The sequence below is a fragment of the Podarcis cretensis genome (genome assembly GCF_951804945.1).
Source record: "Podarcis cretensis genome assembly, chromosome: 6".
In the NCBI taxonomy this organism is placed as follows: Eukaryota; Metazoa; Chordata; class Lepidosauria; order Squamata; family Lacertidae; genus Podarcis; species Podarcis cretensis.
The window spans coordinates 59,188,184-59,209,071 of record NC_137175.1 but is presented as its reverse complement, the minus strand read 5'-3'; the positions used below and the strand labels follow the sequence as shown (position 1 = coordinate 59,209,071).

Genomic DNA, 20,888 nt, shown 5'->3' with positions numbered 1-20,888 from the left:
ACTGAAACAGCTCTAATGGATTGCACTCTGGTTTGGAATATGGCTTCATATGTAGAGAGAGATGTGTTCGGGTTTAATGGACCAACACAACAGCTGGAATTGGACGCATTCGGTTCTAGCGAGAGGACGATTAAAAGTGCTGTTGAATGTGCAGTAAGTGTGTAAGAGGTCCAAAAGTAAAAGTTCAGCCTGAGCATAGAGGGGAAACAGCAGGATGGGCTAGCCCCGGCAAGATGAGCAAAAGCGAATGGTTGCGGAAAGAAATCTCTTGAAACAAAAGAGCGAGTCTAAATATAGGGAGCTTGAATGCCCCAAAGTTAGGAACACAGGTAGTTGTCTTATAGTGAGTCGGACCATTGGCCCATCTCTTCCAGTGTTCCAGAGTCACTAACTGTGATCTCCAAGTTTTTGGAGGGGGCATTCCTAGTCCTAATTAGAGGTGGCAGGAATTGAATCCAGAACATTCCTCGAGCAAAGCAGATGCCACGGCCCTTCCCCAAGTTCAGCTTGTCTTTGGACACTTTCATGGGAATCTACACATTAATAACATTTGCTTCCCCAAATGCACATCTTGCCTGCCTAGTTGGATGTTGCTGGAGGTGGAAGTCTCAAGTGGAACAAAGGTGATAAAGTGAATGCTTCTCGGCAAAAGATAGATGCTCCTCGCTGCTGAACTGTTGACATGGCCAGACTTCATACCAAACACTGTATGGGGGTGTTGTATATTGTGCAGGTTCATAGTCATTGTCTCTTCTCTTTCTCTCTCTTTCCTTTGCCCTACAGTGTATTTTGGGACCTTTACTGTGCAGCTCCGGAAAGGCGAGATACTTGCGAACACTCGAGTGAAGCAAAAGCCTTTCATGATTATGTGAGTAACTTAATTTTTAATCCTTTTGACTAGAAACTCATGGGAATACGGCACACCGGAGCAAATGGGGAGAAAAGGGTGTTGCCACTGCTGCCATTCTGACTTGGTTGAATAATATTTTATAAAGTCACAGCTATGTGAATCTAGTTCAGATACTTATCTTGAGTACTTTAAGGTGGTGCATATTGATCTAGTTACATCGCCATGCATCTTCCTAGTGGCACGCAGGATAAGCAGGGTGAAGGAGAGATGCAGTGGCGATATTTATCATGTTGAAATCTCATTTGCAAACTTTCTGACATAAGTGAGTGGCTGTATTTGAATGTGGAATGCTCTTTCTCCAGGAGAAGAATGTCTCTTAAAGCTCATCGGGGCCTGTTTGTATTTATGAATCTGTCGTAAGGTTGCTGTGCAGGGCAGTCCTGTGCGTGTTTACCTGGAAGTAAGCCCCACTTACTCCCAGGTAAGTGGGCCTAGAACTGTAGCCTTTGAGAACCAATAGACTCGGTTCAAAATATCAATGCAAAGGTTTTCCCCTTAAGACTGCAATGCAGACTTCATGATTTCTTTAATTTTGAATTTTTGTATGGGCTGCAGGTACAAAATTGACTGTAAGAGGAAGGGTGAGGTATTGTATGCAGGGTTTGAATCGAGGTGGAGAATCTTGCATTTTTGTTTTCTGATGTGATATTGATTACCCCCAAATAAATAGCAGGTGTCTGCGATACGAGCATCTGGAGTTTGCTTTGTTACGGTGGAAGGGGTGGGGGGTGGGAAATGTTGTGAGAGTAACTATAGAGCTACAAGCCCCACGGAGGATAATGTTAGGAGCTGTTTCTAGTGACCCTATCCTGTTAGAGGGGACATTGCCCCAAGCTAACTGCTCTGGATAAACTTTGACTTGTCAGCTTTTACCTGTGATGGCAGAGCATGGATTCCCAGGAGGATGTAGATTTTGATAGTTCATAAAAGGAAAGGCATCTTGTCCTTTTTCTTTTGCAACACACAGACTGAAGGATTTGTAAGGAGATGAGTTTCAGTGGGGAAAAAGCAAGCTGCCGAATGTTGTCCACGTTTCCATTGAGCTGAGCCTCAAAATAATATGCAGGGTGAGAAGCTGTGGTCTGTGGGGAAAGTGAGTCGGAAGTGAGCAGCCTGGTTAAAAAGTATTTACTTGGAAAGAGACCCCATTGGTTTTAATCAAATTCTCACATGATTTGTAAGTTAAGATCATTAGGGGAGCTGCTCCCTCCATAGCCTTCTGCCTGTCAGTTAACAGCTATAGTGTTGCCTGAATTATATGGTTCCTTCTCAGACCAGCTCCCTGGGAAAAAGGGTTCACTAACACAGGGAAGAGGGGGATAATTCATCCCTTGCTTATCTCTCTGGATGTTGCTGGAGCAGGGTGAGACATGACAAAAGAAATATGGTTTCAGAGTTGTTGTTCTGGTAACATATGAACTGGGTCCCTCGTTTCTGTTCTGAGGATCACAAACTCCAGGACAATAGCTCTTCTTGATGATATCTAAAGCAGCTTTTAGTAAAAGGTTTGAGAGCTTACTTGTAGGCAGATTTCCTAGGCTAGAAGAAAACTTCGAAAATGTTCATTGCTCTGTGTTTATCATGGACATTTTTCTTCTGCAGAATCAACTTTTGAAAGGAGAGTTTCCTATTAAATCCACAACCTACATTTTTAATTTTATCTCCTCCTGATGCAGCCGTACCAGGAATATAGAACTATGTTTCCCAGAAAATTGGCAGATGGCCGGGCATTGATCTGGTTTTGTGTATTCGATTTGACCAAGTCCCCAAAGAGATCCTTTTGCCTAATGATGAACAATCTTTAGAAGATGTTTTTCTGACTTGTTGATGGAAAGCACTTGCTTTTGCGTGAAGAAGAGTAGGCTGTGACAGCATGAATTAGCAGGAAACTGTCTGTCTTGAAAGAAAAAAGCAAGGGAGAGGGCCACAAAAAACTTTAGCCCTAGTCTGTGGTTTGTTTCATTGCAGCTCTGTGCCCTGATTTGTAGCCTTCCCATAGAAAAGCAGTTGTACTTAAAGGGGAAGAAAATAATCTGACATTTTTATTTATTTATTGACCTGGTTTGTTTTCGACAAATGTTCTCTCCCCAAACAGTTTGCACCAATAAAAATTAAAAATAATGAGGAACAGGCTCTTACAAACTAAAGAGACAGGATACATAAGGGAAGGAGAGTGGAGAAGAAAAAAGATAGACGAGGAAGATCAGCTGGACCATTCCAGAGGATAGCTGTGAGCTGTGAGCAGGTGGATGCATCTACCTAGTTGTGGCCAGGCTGATCTTCCCTTGATGCTCTCACTCTTAGCCCTCTGGCTGGTAGCAGAAGCCAGATGGTTTCTCCTCAAATACTCTGGGATAGCTCAGTTGGTAGAGCAGGGTTGTGGGTTCAAGCCCCGCATTTGGCAAAAGACTCCTGCACTGCAGGGGTTGGACTGGACGACCCTCGTGGTCCCTTCCAAGTCTATGATTCTATGAACAGTCCTAGGCAGCAGAGCATTTCTGGCAGAAGAGGGCTGGGAAGCAAACTCCCTGCGCCTGCTTCTTCTCAGACCAATGGTTGAAGCCTGGCCCTGGTGTTCTTCTGGGGAGGGCGGAAGAGGGTGCAAACTCTCTGCTTTCTTGTACAGTCCGTGGGCAACTAGACTGCAATTTAGGGACATAGTTGGAGAGTAGAAACTCAGCCCCAGCAACTCAGATCCCAGTGGAAGTAATTTCCTCCTCCTTGAATCAAAGTTAAGCCCTCTTAAGAGTAGTGAGAAATAAATGCCATTCACCTGAGTGGAAAGAAGTACTCTTCTGCCATAAGGAATATGGCTCAGTTGGGGGCAAAAACCCGACTTTGCCCCTAACCCTGGGTCTGTTTTGCTTCCATCGTAACAGTGTGCCCAGAAGCAGAAGTTTAATTTGCTTTTGTAGCAGAAACTTAAGAGGCCACGTTGTGCTATGGGGAGGAGCCCCATATCCCTGCAGTTTGGTGGATGGGAAAGGAGTTTGCCCCTACTTGCTCCTCATTGGTAGCTCTCAAATAGGACTGTCACTATGAAAACTGAGGCAGAGCACACAGCATCCCAGTTAGAGGTGGCCTCGCCAAATTGCTTAGTGTGTGGCAACTTCGCCACAAGACACTGTTTAGATTTAGGACTGCAAGTGTCAAGCCTGTTTCTGATTATTCTTGAAGTGTGTCTGTATTGTTTTGAGCCTCACTTCTAAAGGAATAGAACTTCCACTGACACCAGTGGGGACTTAAGCATGCGGGTGGATACATTCAGAATTAGGATCTTCGTCGCGACACGTAGTGACTAATCCGTTGCTGGATTTGCCATTTTGGATTGCTGGCTCTTTCTTTACTTCTTCTCATGTCTCTTTTTTGGTTGGGAAGTTGCTTCTGAGTTAAGGTTGTCCCCTATGAAATGTGGCTTAACATAGTTTTCTAATGATGTTGGAATGCCCTCTGTAGGTCTTGGATGCAAAGTATAAGGTGTGGAGGGATACTGCTTGCATCCAAGATACAGTACTGCTACATTAGCAGCAGCCTTATAATAGTGTCTGAGGATTTACGGTATTTAGAGAAATTAATCTTTTTTAGCTGGGTAATAATTCTAATAATAGGCATGAGTGCATTAGATGATTCGCATAAACTTCTTTAATACATGTTGCTTTAAGCTTACAGCAAATAGACGCAATCCTGATTGTTTTGTTTTGTTTCGAAAAATCTTAGTGTAATACAGTTTCGTAACACTCCTGAGTAGTACTTTACCTTTTTAGTTTTATGTATTATGAAGACCAAAAAGATGTTCTGTTCCTCCCCCCCCCAGCTCCCCCCTTCTTTTCATTATACTCATTATTTGTAAAGGGCTGTTGGTTTTAAAGTAGTTGACTAATCTGTATTGTCATGACCATGTTGCTTTTAATCATAGATGTATCCAGCTTATAAACGTGGTCGTTCCCCCCCCCCCCCGAAATCTGTAGCTCACTTCCTATAATGAACTTAGCAAGCCATCATGGATGAGATATTGGAGCGTGTTGTGGAGACGAAAAGGACAATTTCTCATGTATGGGAGGGGCTCAAAGAGGATTCATTGGACTGAGTCTATTAAAGAACATTGAACTAGTTTCTCCCTTTTCCTAATCTTCTAAATTACTGCCCCTGCGCAGAACATCTGGCGCTGAAGTTGGACCAAGCATCAAACATGGAAGGGTCTTGCCTGAGAAATCTTGCTGATCAGTTTGCTTGTTGGTCTTGTTATATGTAGCCAGGATGTGTTCCCACTTTCTTCTTCTAAGCCTCTGCCTCCATGTAACATAGTTTAAACGACAAGCCTTCTTAACAGCTAATGAATGAACGGTGACTCATTCAGAAAGGCTCCCAACCAGACTACAGGATAGTTGGCTGCATGATTTGGATTGACACACTATGGAGGTTTTAATGGAGACTCCAAGAAGAACATGCAGGATTGTGAGAACATGTTAATAGCTACTGCTGTTTACGTTCTAAAAAAGATTTTCACTCGGGGGGCCTGTGCAAATCATGATCAGAATGGACAGATGACTAATGTGGTTGATGGAGTAAAAATAAACTGCTATTCTAGGTTGTCGGTATGATTGGTAAAAATTCTCTTACGCTCTTGATGGCTTTTATACATATATATATATAGATGTGCATGACTTGGATGCACGTATTTTGTGGATTCCTTTATTCTCTGCACCAGTAGAGACTCTGTACTGAGGTTGATCTTTCGTCTTGTGTCACAGGCCTGAAAGCAAAAATATTATCTTAAAATTTGGGAGAGTGCCTAACCTATTGTGTATAAAAGACAGTATTCTGTGCTTGGAGAAATGCATTTAAAAGCCTGGCATCATTTCCTTTGCATGCTTCTTTCCCATTGTTTATGGTTGAGGTGTGGCTACTTGGACGTATAAGAAGCAAATCTCTCCAGATCAGTAGGCTTGGCGAATACATGCTTCAGAGAATGGGAGACCATGCTTCATTAGCAGCCTGTATAACAGCACTTCCATGCTGTGTAACTTCCATTTCATTTCCCAATATAACTATATGATAATAGAAGCAGCAGGAGCAACAAGCAATTTCCCCAAAGAACATTTTTAATATTAAAAACAGCAAAAAGTGTTCGTTCTTCTTGGTTTTTCTGTGTCTTAATCGATTCATAAGAGTTCTGAGACGGTTGACCTGTACTGACTTCGAAAGGAATTCTTGAGATTGGGACACTGTGTGCTGAATTCTTGCTAGCAGCAATGTAGAATGGTACTATGTAGATCCTGTACCAAGGGGATGGGTGAATATTCCTTATGCTTTGGAGACTGCACAAATGCTCCTCTTCCACATTTCCCTGTGAGCTGAACACCAAGGTATTTATTTTTCCTGCAAATCACAAAATTTGCTCACCACAGGGGAACCTGGGACCAATTTTGGGGCAGAAAGCAATTAATGCTGTGAAGATAGGACAATGGCAAGATAGGGATGAGGAAAGGGGGCTATATCTTGTCCGCTTTGTGCCATTGTTCCACTTCTGGAAGAGAAAGTCCCAGGAAAACTTGTATTTCTCGGCTGACTTTGCAGAATTACGCTAATTTATGTTTTTGGTTGCAACATATTTTTGCAGAAGCATGCATTAAAGTCACTCGTTAAAACTTGAGCTAATTTGAAGCTGTGTAAACTGGTACAAAGTTGACTTTAAAACAGAAAACAGCTTATTAATTTTATACACTTGGTTACATTTCTCCCCAAGTCTTGGGGTAGAGTAGAAATTTGATAAAACTGTGGTGCTTTTAATGTGGTGGTTCAGTGGTTTGAAATTTGAAAAAAAAGAAAAAAGAAATGTCTAGGGGGAAGGAGAGAAGAGAAATTCAAAATGTGCTTCCAATTTCAGTGTTTCTGTGCGTTTCCAAACGAAAATGTTATACTCTCTCTAGAGGTTTACTGCTGTTGGCACGCTTGCCTTTATCTTGCTTCTAGGCAAAGCCCCTCCGTAGGCGCACTCATATTACATTGTGGCGGTGTTGCCAGACACTCTTGTTGCAGGTTTTATTGTGCATCTTCTGAGCTGGTGAGCTACAAAGGGATTGTACAGCATGACAGGGAATTTCAACCACCGCGTTATCTTGGAATTGGCCGATTGATGATTGCAGTTCAGCGTTTCAACACTGTGAAAGCCAATACAATTTGAGTTAGCTGTGATGACTGCCAGTTTAAATACCGCAGTGAATTTCTGTCAAATAGCTAATACACAGAATGGGGAATTGCAGAAAACTTGATCACTAGAACCAATTTAGTCGATTTTGGCCTCCAGCTACAGAAAATGAACTTAAATCTAGTTGACTGTCGCTACATACTTTTTGTGGCATTATTCTGTTTGCACATGCTCCTCTGAGTGTAACTTCAAGGGAGAGTGCAAAAATTCAGAAACTGTTTTCAACACAATTCCCCCCCCCCCCCAGTTTTTAAAGTTGTAAACCAGCTGCTCCCTTGGTGATATTAGTCCTTTGGAACCACTCCCTAAAAACTTTAACATAATATTTTCAAAATTAAATATTTTAAGAATTACATTTTTAAAAGTTTTATACAGGGCATATTTTGGTCCAGCAGCATATGCTGTCTATCTGTTTGCTCTAGCAGAAACAACTCCTCTCTTAAAAAAATTCTAGACTTCTTTTCTCTCTCTTCTTTAAATACCTGCTAACTGTGTGTTGTGTCAAACAGTTAATTATAATCTAAATAATTCTTTGCTTCATTTATGCAAAAGCAGTAGGTGTAACATAAATATTTTTTTCTACATGACTTAACCTTAATTGCTGGGAGAATGTGACAAGAATCCATTTCTTCAAAGAGGTCCTTCTCCCTCGTGATGTGAAGCCCATGTTCATTTTCAGATTCTCACAGCAGCCACAACTGTGGAGATCTGTTCCATTAGAAAGTGGCTTGGCAATCCTGACAACTAACAGGTATTCATTTCTTTTACCAAGAGCAGAAGGGTTTCTACATACAGTATATTCTGCTTTGCTGGAGCATAATCTTACTTCAACATACCTGTATTATTTCTCATCGTTGTCAGTCTCCTCATGGTCCACTAAATAGCTCTTACATTACTTTTTAAACTGAGATTTGCACCCTTCTCCATGGCTTGACGCATGAGCTAGTTTTTTGAAAGATAAAACATTTGGTGCATAACTGAGGATGTTGGCTTGGGACTCCAAAGCCAAAGAAGTGCCTGTGTCTTAAGCTCTTTTCTCCACCCGCCTCTGCCTTGTGATGTTGGTTACACGTTCACAACAGAGAGAGCCTTCTTGGTGGTGGCTCCTGCTTTTGGATTGCCTTCACAACAGGACCATGACAGATGCTGCTATAATCAATCTGGCGAAATGTCTGAACTTCTATGTTTGCGTTACATTAGTCTACATTACATTAGTCTACTCTGGTTAATTTGGTTGCCTTTACTTGTTTCATGATGACGGTTGATTGTTTTATTTATTTTATTGTGTTTTATGACATGTTTGGTTTTATTCATGCCTATTGTATACAGTAAGTCTGCAGATTATGTGGGGGTTACATTCCAGCAATCGTTCCTAAAGCCAAAGTCACACATACTGAAAACACATTGGGTTCAATGGCAGCTGGGATTGCCAAAATCTTTTTTCCCAGGTACCCGCCTCCTTTCTGCCTCTTTTTTTTTTTGCCAAGTGCATAAAGCTGTATGCACAAATTAAGTGTGTGTAAGTTTCAGGCTTACTGTACAGTGGTACCTCGGGTTAAGTACTTAATTCGTTCCGGAGGTCCGTACTTAACCTGAAACTGTTCTTAACCTGAAGCACCACGTTAGCTAATGGGGCCTCCTGCTGCCACCGTGCCGCCAGAGCACAATTTCTGTTCTTGTCCTGAAGCAAAGTTCTTAACCTGAAGCACTATTTCTGGGTTAGCGGAGTCTGTAACCTGAAGTGTATGTAACCTGAAGCGTATGTAACCTGAGGTACCACTGTACTGCCTTTGTATCTGCAAGGATGAAGCGCAATCTAGAAAGGCTTTACATAAAATCTAGACTCTTTTGACATCTGATTCTAAGTGCTGGTACATATGATGGTGTCTGGAACTAGTAGATGCTCCAGTTGTCACTTCTTCTTTCTAAGCAATCCAGAAGTCTTCACCCAAGGTAGCATTTTTGTCTGGGAAAACACGATTCTCTCTCCAGCTAGTGATGCCCTTGCTAGCTGTTTGCAGTGTATTGAGGCTGTGTTAATGTTTATGCACTCGGATAAAGCCTGTGGCATTGATAAACTCTCACTTCTCCTTCCTTAATTTTTTAAAAACATGGTAGCTGAACATGGGAGTGCCTTCCTTTGACATGTGTCTTAATAAAAACCAACCTAGCAACAACTCCTGCACCAAACCTCCTTGCACTGCTATGCACAATGTCTTACGTTTTATTTTTTGTGCAATATGAAAGGCTACTGTCAAATTATGCTCTTGCATTTTCCTTTAAGTTAAACAAAAGGGTTAAGGCATATGATGAGAAGACATTGTAACCTTCAGGTTTCTAGATCTCCTCAACCCTTTAGGTTTTGCAGTCGGTTGCTGTGAACGAGCTTTGCTGTGTACTATATTTTGGCTAGTGCTCGCTGTATTCACAATGGGTTCATCAAGGCAGCATAGGAAGGAAGGTTTTGAAGAATGGTGCTTGAACATATCACTAAGGAAACTTTAACAATGGAATTTTGTAAGATGAGTATTTGAATGTGGAGCTCACCACTTCTTGTGGGGCATTTCCCCTTAAAACCCATTATTGCAAGTGCAGGGCACCTTTTTGGCTCCATGGGTCAGATCTTTATTTGGATCAGCCTCACAGGCCAAATTTGACAGGTGTGGGGAGTCACCCATGTGCCATTCAACTGACATCACAACAAGATCAGGTGCCAGGTGCTTTGAAATCCCCAAGTCAGGACTTCAAAGCACCTTGCATGCTGCTGCTGAAACAAAGGTAGTTCTCCCTTCATATTAGCAGGTGATTTCATGCAAACCCTTTCTGAGTCAGGAAGGTATCTTCATGGAAACCCCTGCTTAAAAGTATTGGCACTCTTTTGGAAGTGCGCTCTTCCACCAAGCCTTCGGAAGGCCACTCCCCATATTGTTCTTCTCCAGGGAGAATAATTTCTACATCAGAAAAAGTAACCCGTGAGGCGACACTTGTGCCCATTTGAAATTACTGACAAATAATTCTAAAAAGAAAACTGAACAGTGAGCATGAAATAAATAAGTAAATGAATACAGAGCTGCTGTTTATTATTCATAACGGAAGCCATTTGGTTAAATTAACAGGTCACAGGTTTATAACAAGCCAAAATAAGTACTTACAGAGCTTTATTATGGATGCCTTTGATCTTATGTTGGCATCTTTGGAATTTAAGTAAGGGCTGGGTAAATTCAAAGAGGAATAGATCGTGTAACGTGTTCCTTCACATGGCTGGAAGAGGTGGGTTGCTCCCAAATTTATCAATATGTGAGTGAAATAAACATCTGTTTGCATGGTGGGACTTCACCTTTGTCTCCTCTTCACACTTTACAACTTTCAAAATCTCCAACAAGTTGGGAGGACCCTCTGGAGCAGATTTTGGGGTCATATGAGTGACTGCTGATGTGAGGAGGTGGAGCCCTGTTGCAGGAGCTGAAACTGGGTCCAGCAGTCTTGGATTCCACCATATGTGCAGAATATTTCCAAGGCACTGATACTGGGAACTCAGAAAAAAACAGGTAAGGAAGAGCCCACTTAACCTGAAAACAGCCCTGTGAATTCTTAGAAGCTTTGGAAGCGTCTGAGGTTGCCTACTAAGAATATATGGATCTATTTGCAATGTTTAGTTTGCCCTCATCCTATTCAGATGTTTTTCCCCCTCACTTGATGCTGGGAGTAGGCTCCAGTTTTGCATTCTGCCTCTTCCTTATGCTTCCTCTGTTCACCGGATCACTGGGAGAAGCAATTTATTAGAACCAAAAGCAAAGACTGAACACACATTTCTGTGCATGTTTTTCTCAGAGATCACCCTTCATTTCAATGGAACATGTTTACACAATAAGCCTTTTAAGGGACTGGGAACTGGTGGCTCACCAGGCGTTGTTGAACTCCAGTCCCATCAGCCCCAGCTGGCATGGCTAGTGGTCAGGGATGATGGGAGGTGGAGTGTAAGAACATCTGGAGGGCTACAGCTTCCCTATCGCTACCAGAGGATACGTGGAGATATTTTTCAAGAGAGGACTGTTTTTCAGCTTAAGGTGCCTAAGGCTGTATATACAACATACATTTTAAGCACATTACTTTCCCAAAGAATCCTAGGATCTGTAGCTAGTTAAGGGTGCTGGGAATTGTACCTGTGTGAGGGGTAAGCCATCGTTCCCAGGATTCTTTAGGGCAAGCCTTGTGGTTTTAAATGTATGCTGCGTGCACAGACTTAAGTTCTCATTGTGTTTTATTTTTTTCTTCAGAAAAACGTCCTAAACATAAAAGCAACTGCACAGTAAGACATACTACCAAAGAATGGAGCTATATACACACTGGCAGTTATTAAGCTATGACAGAAGTCTCTTCCAGGGGCAATATAGGCTGTCAACCCCACAGTAGCACTGGGTGTTGGATCTTATTAGTTAGAATACCAGCCTTTCCCCCCCCCCTTCTAGCATATTAGGTTCCTGAATTATTTGCTTTTACACTTCATTCTTATACAAATAGCGCGGGAGGTATTCATGCTCTCCATCCTTTGTATCCATTTGAAGCCCTACTCCTATGACAAGTTCAAGGGGTTTGTCCTGATGTACAAAGCCTTATGCAACTTGCATACAGGGCATAAGAAGCTGCTTATACAGACCGTTGGTCCATCCACCTCAGTATTGTCTACACTGACTGGCAGGGGCTCTCCATGGTTTCAGACATTTTATCAGGAGGTCCATTCCTCACAGTGTAGGAATTGGGCCTTCAAGTGTGACAGTATCTCCCCTGGGGAATTCCATCCCACGTCTCCATGGGGTGTCTTCTTCTCAATAATCTTTATGCATATTGAAGACCTTCCTTTTTCCAACAAGTTTTTTAAGTGAAGATTTTCATCCCAGTCCTTTTTGGTGCCACACCTGAAATTGTTTTTGTGCATGGTTGTTGTTGTTTTAATTGTTGATGAGTTTATTGTGAAATTGCTTTGGGATCTTTAATGGGAAGCCATTCATAAATGAAGTAAACAGGAAAACATCAGGGAAAATATTGAGTGTTTGTGTTGGCTGTTCTTACTGGTGGAATGCAGGAGGTACAACTTGACCTGAAAGGGTAGATAGATCCTTCTGCTGTAGAAGCTCTCTTGGGCTGCTTCAAACACTTCTTTTGGCAGGGGTAATTCTTGTGTAATAGAAAGCTATTTGGTATTTCAGTGGATTCCTCAATAGGCCCGTGAAATCTAAATGGCGTGATAGGCTTTTCCTAATCTAGAGTCATGGGAGCAGCTGCATTTGCAAATATATCTGAACTGGCTCATAGTCAGAGGCGGAATTCCCATCTTATCCCTGAGTGGGTCTATTCCACTCAAGGGATTATGGGGCTTGGACCAACTTCCTGCTACAGTTCTTCTTGCTGTGTCCCTGAAGTAAATGTATTTGAAAACAGAGGCAATGGAAGGAGGGTAGTTGAGTGACCATAGATCAATGTTAAAGCTGAAAGGGAGGAGCTGTAGCTTAGCAGCATTGAGCACTTGGTTTGCCAGCATCAAGTCTTTGGCATCTCAAGTTAGAAGGATCTCTGCTGGCATGCTTGGAGAGCCCAAGGCCTTGAAACACTGCTGCCAGTCAAAGTAGGCCAGCTTTCCTCAACCTGGAGCCCTCCCAGGTGTTGCTGAACTCTCAACTTCCATTAGCACCATCAGTATAGGCAGTGATCAGGGATGATGGGAGTTATAGTCCCAACAACACCCAGAAAGCATCGCGTTGTGAAAGGCCAACAGACATATATTGGTCTACAGAGATGTACTGTATGGGCTGAGTCAGTACAAGAGAGCTGCATATGAATTCTTGAAGTGGTGCATTGTCAGGCTTCCTGTAAATTTACCCAAGGGGGGAGGAGCTGGCTGTATGCAGTTAATCCCAAAGGGGAACATGGGTCAGTGCTTGTCCCTTGGGTTGCAGAGGGCAAGTGCATTTTTGTGCTGTACCTTAAAACCTGACAATGAGAGAAAACCAAAGCTATCTGTTTCCTAGGAAGGAATTGTAGGAAAAACCAGTACTTTTTTTTTTAGCCAGAGTGCAGAACTGGCACCTCTCAGGTGGATGCTATTGTGAGTCAGGAGTTTCCCTGCCCACTTCTTGCCTTTAGGTACTTATGAGAAGCCCAGAATTTCAAATCAAAACAAAAGCTGACCAGTGGGTGCAAGTCTACACTTTTTTTTTTTTTTTACATCTATGACTCCTCCTAGCTCCTAGCCACTACTAGCTATAATTGGTGGGGCCAATTCGTATTTCTTCAATCCGCATTGTGTGTAGTGGCAGCTGGCTTTAACCTTTCCAGCCAGGCCTCTACTATTGCATGTGTGTGCATTTGCGCAAGGGCCATTCCGAGCTGCCCTACCCACCCACCTGAATCTAAGAAAACGAGGGAGGTGGGGCACATTTATTTGACCTTCACCAGAACTACGGGCGAGACCCCTAATCAGCTAGGGAGGCAGCTTGCTGTAGTTTTTAGCACCTCGGTAGACCGGCTGGCTGTTGTCAAACCCGCATCTGTTCAGGGCTGTCCTGAGTCGCCTTGCTTCGTGGTGAGTTCCAGCACCTATTTTTCTTGAAAAAAGCACCGGGAAAAACCTTCCTCCAAAATACCCTTTCAGTTTTGCTCACTTTTGCTATTTGAAATAATAGGTTTAGCAAATGAGCATTAAGCAGTGTCCCTCCAATATCTGCTTTGGAAGGTCTCGCAGCCCCACATAGCAGATTTGAGGGTGCTCAGATACACTCAGTGGGGGGTTACAGCCCATCACAAGCTCCATTGCTCAGGAGGAAACTATGGTCTTCATTGTGGAAGTCTCACCTTTTTTTTTGGGGGGGGGAACCCTCTTGTAATCCACTTATTCCAAGACAAGCACTTAAGTGCGTTTGATTTTGTCCTTAAGAATGAACTTCTGATGACTCTATTTTCATTAATAATGATCCATGGCTGATAAACCAGTGGCAAGATAATGACTTTACTATGTAAAAATAAAAATGCATCATTAAAGCACACTCATTCATCTACATTCTTGGTATAAGGTTGGGCTGCTTTAAAATCTTTGATTGTCGCTTTAGACTAGAGGCAAGTACCTATTTGTCGTTTGAGTGAACTAATGTCCCTAAAGTAGGAGTTATTCTGGCATTCTGCAGTTGCATAGGAGCTACAAGAATGGATGGCTGTTCAAAAGCAGTTCTTCCTTTTTTTAAGTTGATATTGACAAAACCCAGGAAGCATTAAACCAGAGGTCATGGCAAAACGCTTACGCTGTAGTCTCTGTGATTGGGGAGCCTAAATATTTATCCTGGTCTGTCCCTAATGAAAACAAATTGTCAACAGTTGTTCAGTAACTGACTAAATTAAAATCTGTAATTAGTCAATTAGATTAAAGAGTTGGCACAACCTGATTGTATCATGCTGGTTAGGTTATTAAGAGAAAGGGTGTGATTTTTAATTACTGCATGCTAATTTTGACAGTTTCAAATGGAAACAGACGTTCCCCCCCCACTACCCCCACCCCACGATGTGCTGCGTTTTTGTGAAATAAGGCAACAAAATGTAGTTTACTCTCAACAAAAGACCTGAAGTTTCTTCTCTCTAAATTCAGTGAGAGCTGAATTTCAGCTGGGAAGACCCTTGGATAAGGAATGCAGAGTGGGGTTATTAAATTCTGCAATTACTATTTTTTAAAAAAGTCTATTGATAAATAGGGTATTTTTGCTGTAAGTGTGAGGGCTGATACATCTGTTTTTGCAGAGTTGGGATGTTTTTGTATTTGTCTTAAGGAAGTCTGGGCTGTAGACTTTGCAGATTGAAACCCGCAGTAACTGCTGAACTTGTTTGGGGGCAGAAGAAGCATTGTTCTGGTGGGGATAGAGAGATGTGGAAAAGTCGGGTGTCTGTGTATTGGAAGCTGTGTTTACGATAGATCCATACACAGCTTGCAATCTTGTGGGTGTTGCAAAGAGCACTTCCTGACACAATGACTAGAACTCTGGTCGACAGAGGTCTGCCTTGGCCGTTCCCTCTTTTCCCCTTTCTTTGTACTCTTTTGCTTGCTGAAATCACTTGTAATCTGCTCTTGGCATGGGCCGCTTGTTAAAGAGGGCTCCCCCCCCCCAGGCTAACGGATGTGTAGCTCTGAGATGCTAGTGACACAGAAGTGAGTCATCCCCCCTCCCAGTTCTTATTCCTCTTTACCTCCCCCCCCCCCACTCCTTATTGTGCAGGCTTTGATCACCATTAGAAAAGGGAGTGAAGGTGGTATTTATTTATTTATTTTTGGGGGGGCAGTGTTGGGAAACAGAGCCTTTTGCTGCAAGTGTAAAAGGCTCTTTATTTTTCTGCAAGATATGCTGCTCGTCTGCTTCTCTCCATGCCCCCGACATATGACTGCAAGCAAAATCTGGTGTCTGGGCTGCATGGGTTGTGGATTGGCCTCCCGGGTGCACTGAGTGTGTTGGGGGTGGGGTGGGGGTTGGTGCCTTTGTGCTGTGATCCCCCCCCCCTTCTTCCTCAGAAAGAATAAAGGAGGGGGGGGGAGAGAGAGAAGTTTTGTCTTTGAAGGGGTGTGTATGTGTCTTTAAGGGGCTGACAGATTTGTAGCTCTGAGTAAATACAAACCTTGTAAACCTTCCTTCATTTCCTTTCTGTGGTCCTTTCTGAGGAACAAAGAAACTCAAAGCAGTTCACATACAAAAGCTAGGGGAGACTTCTCCCTCCACTGAGGAGCAGTCATAACAAGGGCTCCTACCCCAACAGCAAAGAGAGGAGAGATTTTTGTTAATAGGGAGAAGAATTCAGGAGAAATGGTTCTTTGCAGAAGCAGGCAATTAATGAATTTTGCTAGGCTGGTGCAACATGTGTGACTCTGAGTAGGGCTTTCCTGTTCTGTTGATCATTTCCTTCCTTACCTTGGAAGCTTGGATTTTATCCTACCTTTTTGTAAAGTACTTTATGTGTCTCATTTAAAAGCAGTCTCTTTTGATCTCCAGATAACAACGGTTTATTCAGTTTTAGGAAAACTTGATATTTAAGTCCGCCTGCTTGCACTTCAGTAATGGCTGCTTTAGAGGGATGAAATGTAGTATTTGGGCAGATCAAACTTCAAATTATCTAAGACTGTGCTTTGTTTACAGGAGTTTTCTGGGGTGGTGGGGTCTGCAACATGCTCTGTCGGTGGCATCGTTTATCTTGGGTGGAGAGGGTGCAGCATTCAAATAGTCAGAAAATCTTGGCTTCATCCAAGGGGGTCATCTGGAAAGGAAATATTGACATTTGCAAATATTAAGGCATTGGTTGCAGAGATCTCTAGAACAATTTGGTTATACTTGGGGCCCACTGAGATGAACAAAGAAGATTAGATATTGACTAATTAAGGCCCATTGAGTCACACAACTTAGTTTGGATCCCATCCATTGACACTTAAAACTTTGAACTTTTGCAGCAGAAGTCAAGTTGTATATGTTGCAACTCACGGATGCAACAAGTAGTTGCTCATCTTCTTGGGGGACGTGGTAGTGGAGGAGGGAATATGACAACGTTAATATAATACACTAAGAAGCACCTTCTAAAACTGAGAAAAAATTGCAAAACATACAAAAGTTTAAATACTAAAATAGTTGGTTTATAAAATTAAAACTTTTAAAAAGATTATTAAAATTTTGTGGTCTACGAAGCTCCATGCCCAGCTGCCTGACCTACCATCATCATACTAAAATAGATTAAAATTACCTCAACTTTCTAAGCATTTGGGTAGGCTTATCTAAAGAATGCTTTTAGCAGACATTGAAAAGAGTAAAGGGAAAGGTGTCATCTTGATCTCAACAGGCAAGGAGTTCCAAAGTGCAGGTGCTGCCATACTAAACTATTGAGTTATTACAAACGTGGAACCGGTATTAAGTGGCACCTGTAGTAGTGGAAATACTTGGAAAAATATTATCGAGATTGAGATTGCTAGATCTTTCATCAGAAATCTTAGAGGACCCGTATGGGTCTTTAGGGCTTAAAGATCCATTTACTTAAATATGCATATGAATAAAACCAAGCATTTTGAAACGCCAACTTTTTTTTAAGATGAAGTCTGCATGTGTCACTGAAGACACCATTTTAGGAAATGCATTCCCTCTTTTTACTGTCAGAAACAAAGAAATAAAAAACAATGGTGCTTGTAACCTGTGATGTTTGTATTTGTTTTCAAACTAATTAAAAAAACACTACACACTTAGCTGAGGATACCATCTTAATTGACCAGAGATTGCGCATGTATTAATAATTAACCAATTAATTGGCTAAACATTGCAGACCTATAGATCGCATGTGAAATATCATTTTATAGAAAGAAAATGAGAGTGGAAGATAAAGAAAGACAACCTCCTCCTGGAAGTTAAGTGGAGTGGTGAGGCACTACTGTCCACACGTGAGGTTTTGTGACTGAGTTTTCTAGGTCAGATTATCACATGTTGAGGGGCCAAGGGAATGAGCTGCAACATTTAAATGCAAACTCATTAAGTTTGTTTTTTAAGGGACAGATGGTACAATAACCAGTAGCTTTAGCTGTTGCCATTTGCAGCAAATGGTCTCCAAATTCTTGTCATGTATAAGCAGATAGCTTTGGTAAACACACACAGTGGACATGGGGCAGTCTTTTGCTGTTGTTGCGTTAGCCGAATATCTGAAAGGAAACGGTATTAGAACCTGAAATTATTCACAGGAGGGTTTGGCTCCTGTCTTGGCTGCTTATGAAATAAGTTTTGGTTTGTTTACTTACTGACTCAGTATACAGTTTCTGAAAAGAGATAGCAAATTTGAAGCCAGCCATGCTCCTTTCCCATGAGTCAGCAAGTGTGTCATAGCTGCCATGGTTGGGGTAAGATTCAGATAACATCTGCTGCTGCTGGCTGGCTCCTTTTATCAGAGCTGGCTGCAAAACCTGCTCCTCAGGTTTTGAGTAAACAGACAACAAACACATGAATGTTGCAACCAGACAGCATTTTGAGGACCTGGAGCTGGCTTTCTAATTGGGTTGAAACCACCATCATGCCAGTGGCAGAATGCACCAAGAGAAACACCCAGGCCTTAATAAATATATTTTAATTGGGGGTGGGGGTGGGAAATGGTAGAGATTACAAATAGCCTTTGTCTAACAAGGCCTCTTTTCTGGAATTTGGGTGGCCAGGTGTCACAGCAGATCCAGAACCGAGGATGGGGGTGGAAAGAGAGAAATGTTGTCTGTGTGTGGCTTTCTCTCTCTCTCCCTCCTGTTTCAACCGGGAAACACAAAAGACGAATGTGCTGGCAATGTGCTGGCGAACTCGGAGATGCGCTGTCTCTTTAAGCTGAAATGGCTGTTGGTTTACTGCTAACTGTGGGGGAGGGGAGATGCGTTATACCCTGGTGACTTGATGATAGGGAGGTCCGTGGCAAGCTCTCAGCTTAAGCCCTGACACAGCAGGCTGGGAGGAGCAAGGAGGAGAAGTAGCCGCTGCCTTGACAATTCAGCACACTTTGCAGCTAGCTAGAGGCGGCCTCGGCTCTTTGTTGGCGGCGGCGGCGGCGGAAGAGCTCGGGTTTCTCCCTTGACCAAGAAAGTGAAAAGATTTGGGCTGCAGTTCACTGGGGAGGGAGAGATCAACCCTGTAGGAAACAAGCCTTTCGGGTTGCAAACAGGTCCCCGAATGCCCCTGCTGAAGGCAGCGAAAGCAGTTTTATTTCTGGGGTTTAGGGGCGAGGGTAAGCCCCCCCCCCCAATCCATTATGTCCTGTGCCTTCCTCCTCTTGCAGATGGGGCTGAGTGGGTTTTAGAGAGATCTGGGGGGGGGGGTGCTGGTCAGTGCACGCTGAGCCTGGCTCTCTTGAGGGTGCTTTTCAGCAGCCATGCAATCGTAGGTGACAAGCAGTTGACCGGAAGCGTTCTGTATCCATGGGATTGTATGCAGGCAAGTGAGCTGGATGGTGGAAGATGGATGGAGGGCTCGGTCTCCCATCTGCACCCAGGGCTGACACTGGGCAGGGTAGGGGAGTTTCATCCTCTGCTTCTTCCCAGTACAGTGGTACCTCAGGTTAAGTACTTAATTTGTTCCGGAGGTCCGTTCTTAACCTGAAACTGTTCTTAACCTGAAGCACCACTTTAGCTAATGGACTGGTAGCCTTCTGGGGAGATAGGGCAAGTTTTGAGTTTCCTTGGTGGCTTGTCAGCAAAATGGCAATAGCAAAGCTTCACGGGAGTGCTTGTGGAGTTGACTATAGATATACAGTAAGTCAGTGTAGCAATTAGAGTGTCAGACCCTGACTGCGAGACCTCGAGTTCGAAATGCCATGGAGTTCATCTGGGTGACTTTGCACTCTCAGCCTAACCTACCTCCCAGGGTTGTTACGAGGATGAGATAGGTGTGAAGGAGAAACCATGCACATTTCCTTGAGCTCATTAGAGGAAAGGCAGGATATGAATGAATGAAGATAGAAAGAAAACAAAGATATTTTTAGTTTTCCATATAGTATTACTAAATGACTTCTAGATACAGGGCAACCAAGGAATAGGAATATACGGTATATATTTGTTCAATATTTTTGTTGTCTTATATTAAGCCCCCAAGGGGGCAAATAGAATGCTTAGCAGGGGAGTTCATATGTGCTCCTGAGCATTTGCCACTAAATAGCTGCAACCAGTATTCAGGTAGCTGGGGTAAGGTACCCTTATGGTCAGAATGCTTGGTGTCCGAACAAATGCTTATTTTAGAAATTTATGGTGAGGGACAGCTTTGGCACCTGTGTCTTGGGCAGTTGCTGGGCCCTTTCACACCATAGGACCTCACTACTGATGCGTGCCCTGCTCCCCATCAATTCTCAGAGCGTTTTAATAATCCATCCCTCTTCGCGCATAACTCCTGAGGAACTGTAGCTCTGTGAGGGAGGGAGGGGTCTCCTAACTACTCTCATCAGACAGTGTTAGAAACTGAGATATGCAAGCTAGGAACTTAAACTTAGGTTATGGAGTGTCTGGGCGTGCTTTTTTATAACAAGAATACAAAGCTGCAAATGAATGAATGCAGCTAAAATCTTAGGTTCATTTTTCACATGGTCCTAGTCCTCATCTTAAGACTGCAAAAAAACAAAGCCATACTTCCCTTGCCCACCCCCCTAATATTCATATGAAGGTCACTTCTCCAGTTCTTAGAGAGAAGCTGGAAGCGGGGAGGCAGAAAAAGGCCCTCCTTTCCTTCCAGCAGTGGCAGTTTTAATCTGAAATCTTGGGTGCAGTCCTGCGCTCAGAGCTCAGAAACTGCTCACACTAATGAAATTGCCTGTCACAAAGTGCACCTAGAATAATGGGAGTTTCGAACGCTGCTCTCAGAATAATAATAATAATAATAATAATAATAATAATAATAATAATATTTATACCCCGCCCATGTGGCTGGGTTTCCCCACTCTTAACAAACTATGGTTCCCAGGATTTTTGAGGGGAGAAGCCATGACTGTTTCAAGTGGAAATGAGCACTAAACTTGTGGTAGATTTCCAGAAGTTACTTTTATGTTGTCTGAAATAGCACATAAAATATGGAAATCATCAGGTAAGGAAACACTGGAAAATGGAATAAAGTGTTGTCTGAATGCAGCCTATGTCTACAGAACCAGGCCTACAACTAGGTGGAGTGAGGCTGCCACCTCAGGCAGCAAGTCCTTGGCTTTAACCCCCAAGCCACCCCTCTATTTCCACCTCTGTTGGAGGAGAGGCCATATATA

General features: G+C 42.8%; 1 protein-coding gene across 5 annotated transcripts in view; it reads left to right on the top strand.

Moving 5' to 3' along the window:
- SSBP3 (single stranded DNA binding protein 3) overlaps window positions 1-20,888 on the top strand; it is a 171,820-nt gene that overhangs the window by 3,358 nt on the left and 147,574 nt on the right. For all 5 annotated transcript variants that reach the window (XM_079980759.1, XM_079980761.1, XM_079980762.1 and 2 more), the window contains exon 4: window positions 784-868. In XM_079980759.1, coding sequence (XP_079836885.1) covers window positions 784-868 — 85 coding nt within the window. The remainder of the gene's footprint in view (window positions 1-783; window positions 869-20,888) is intronic.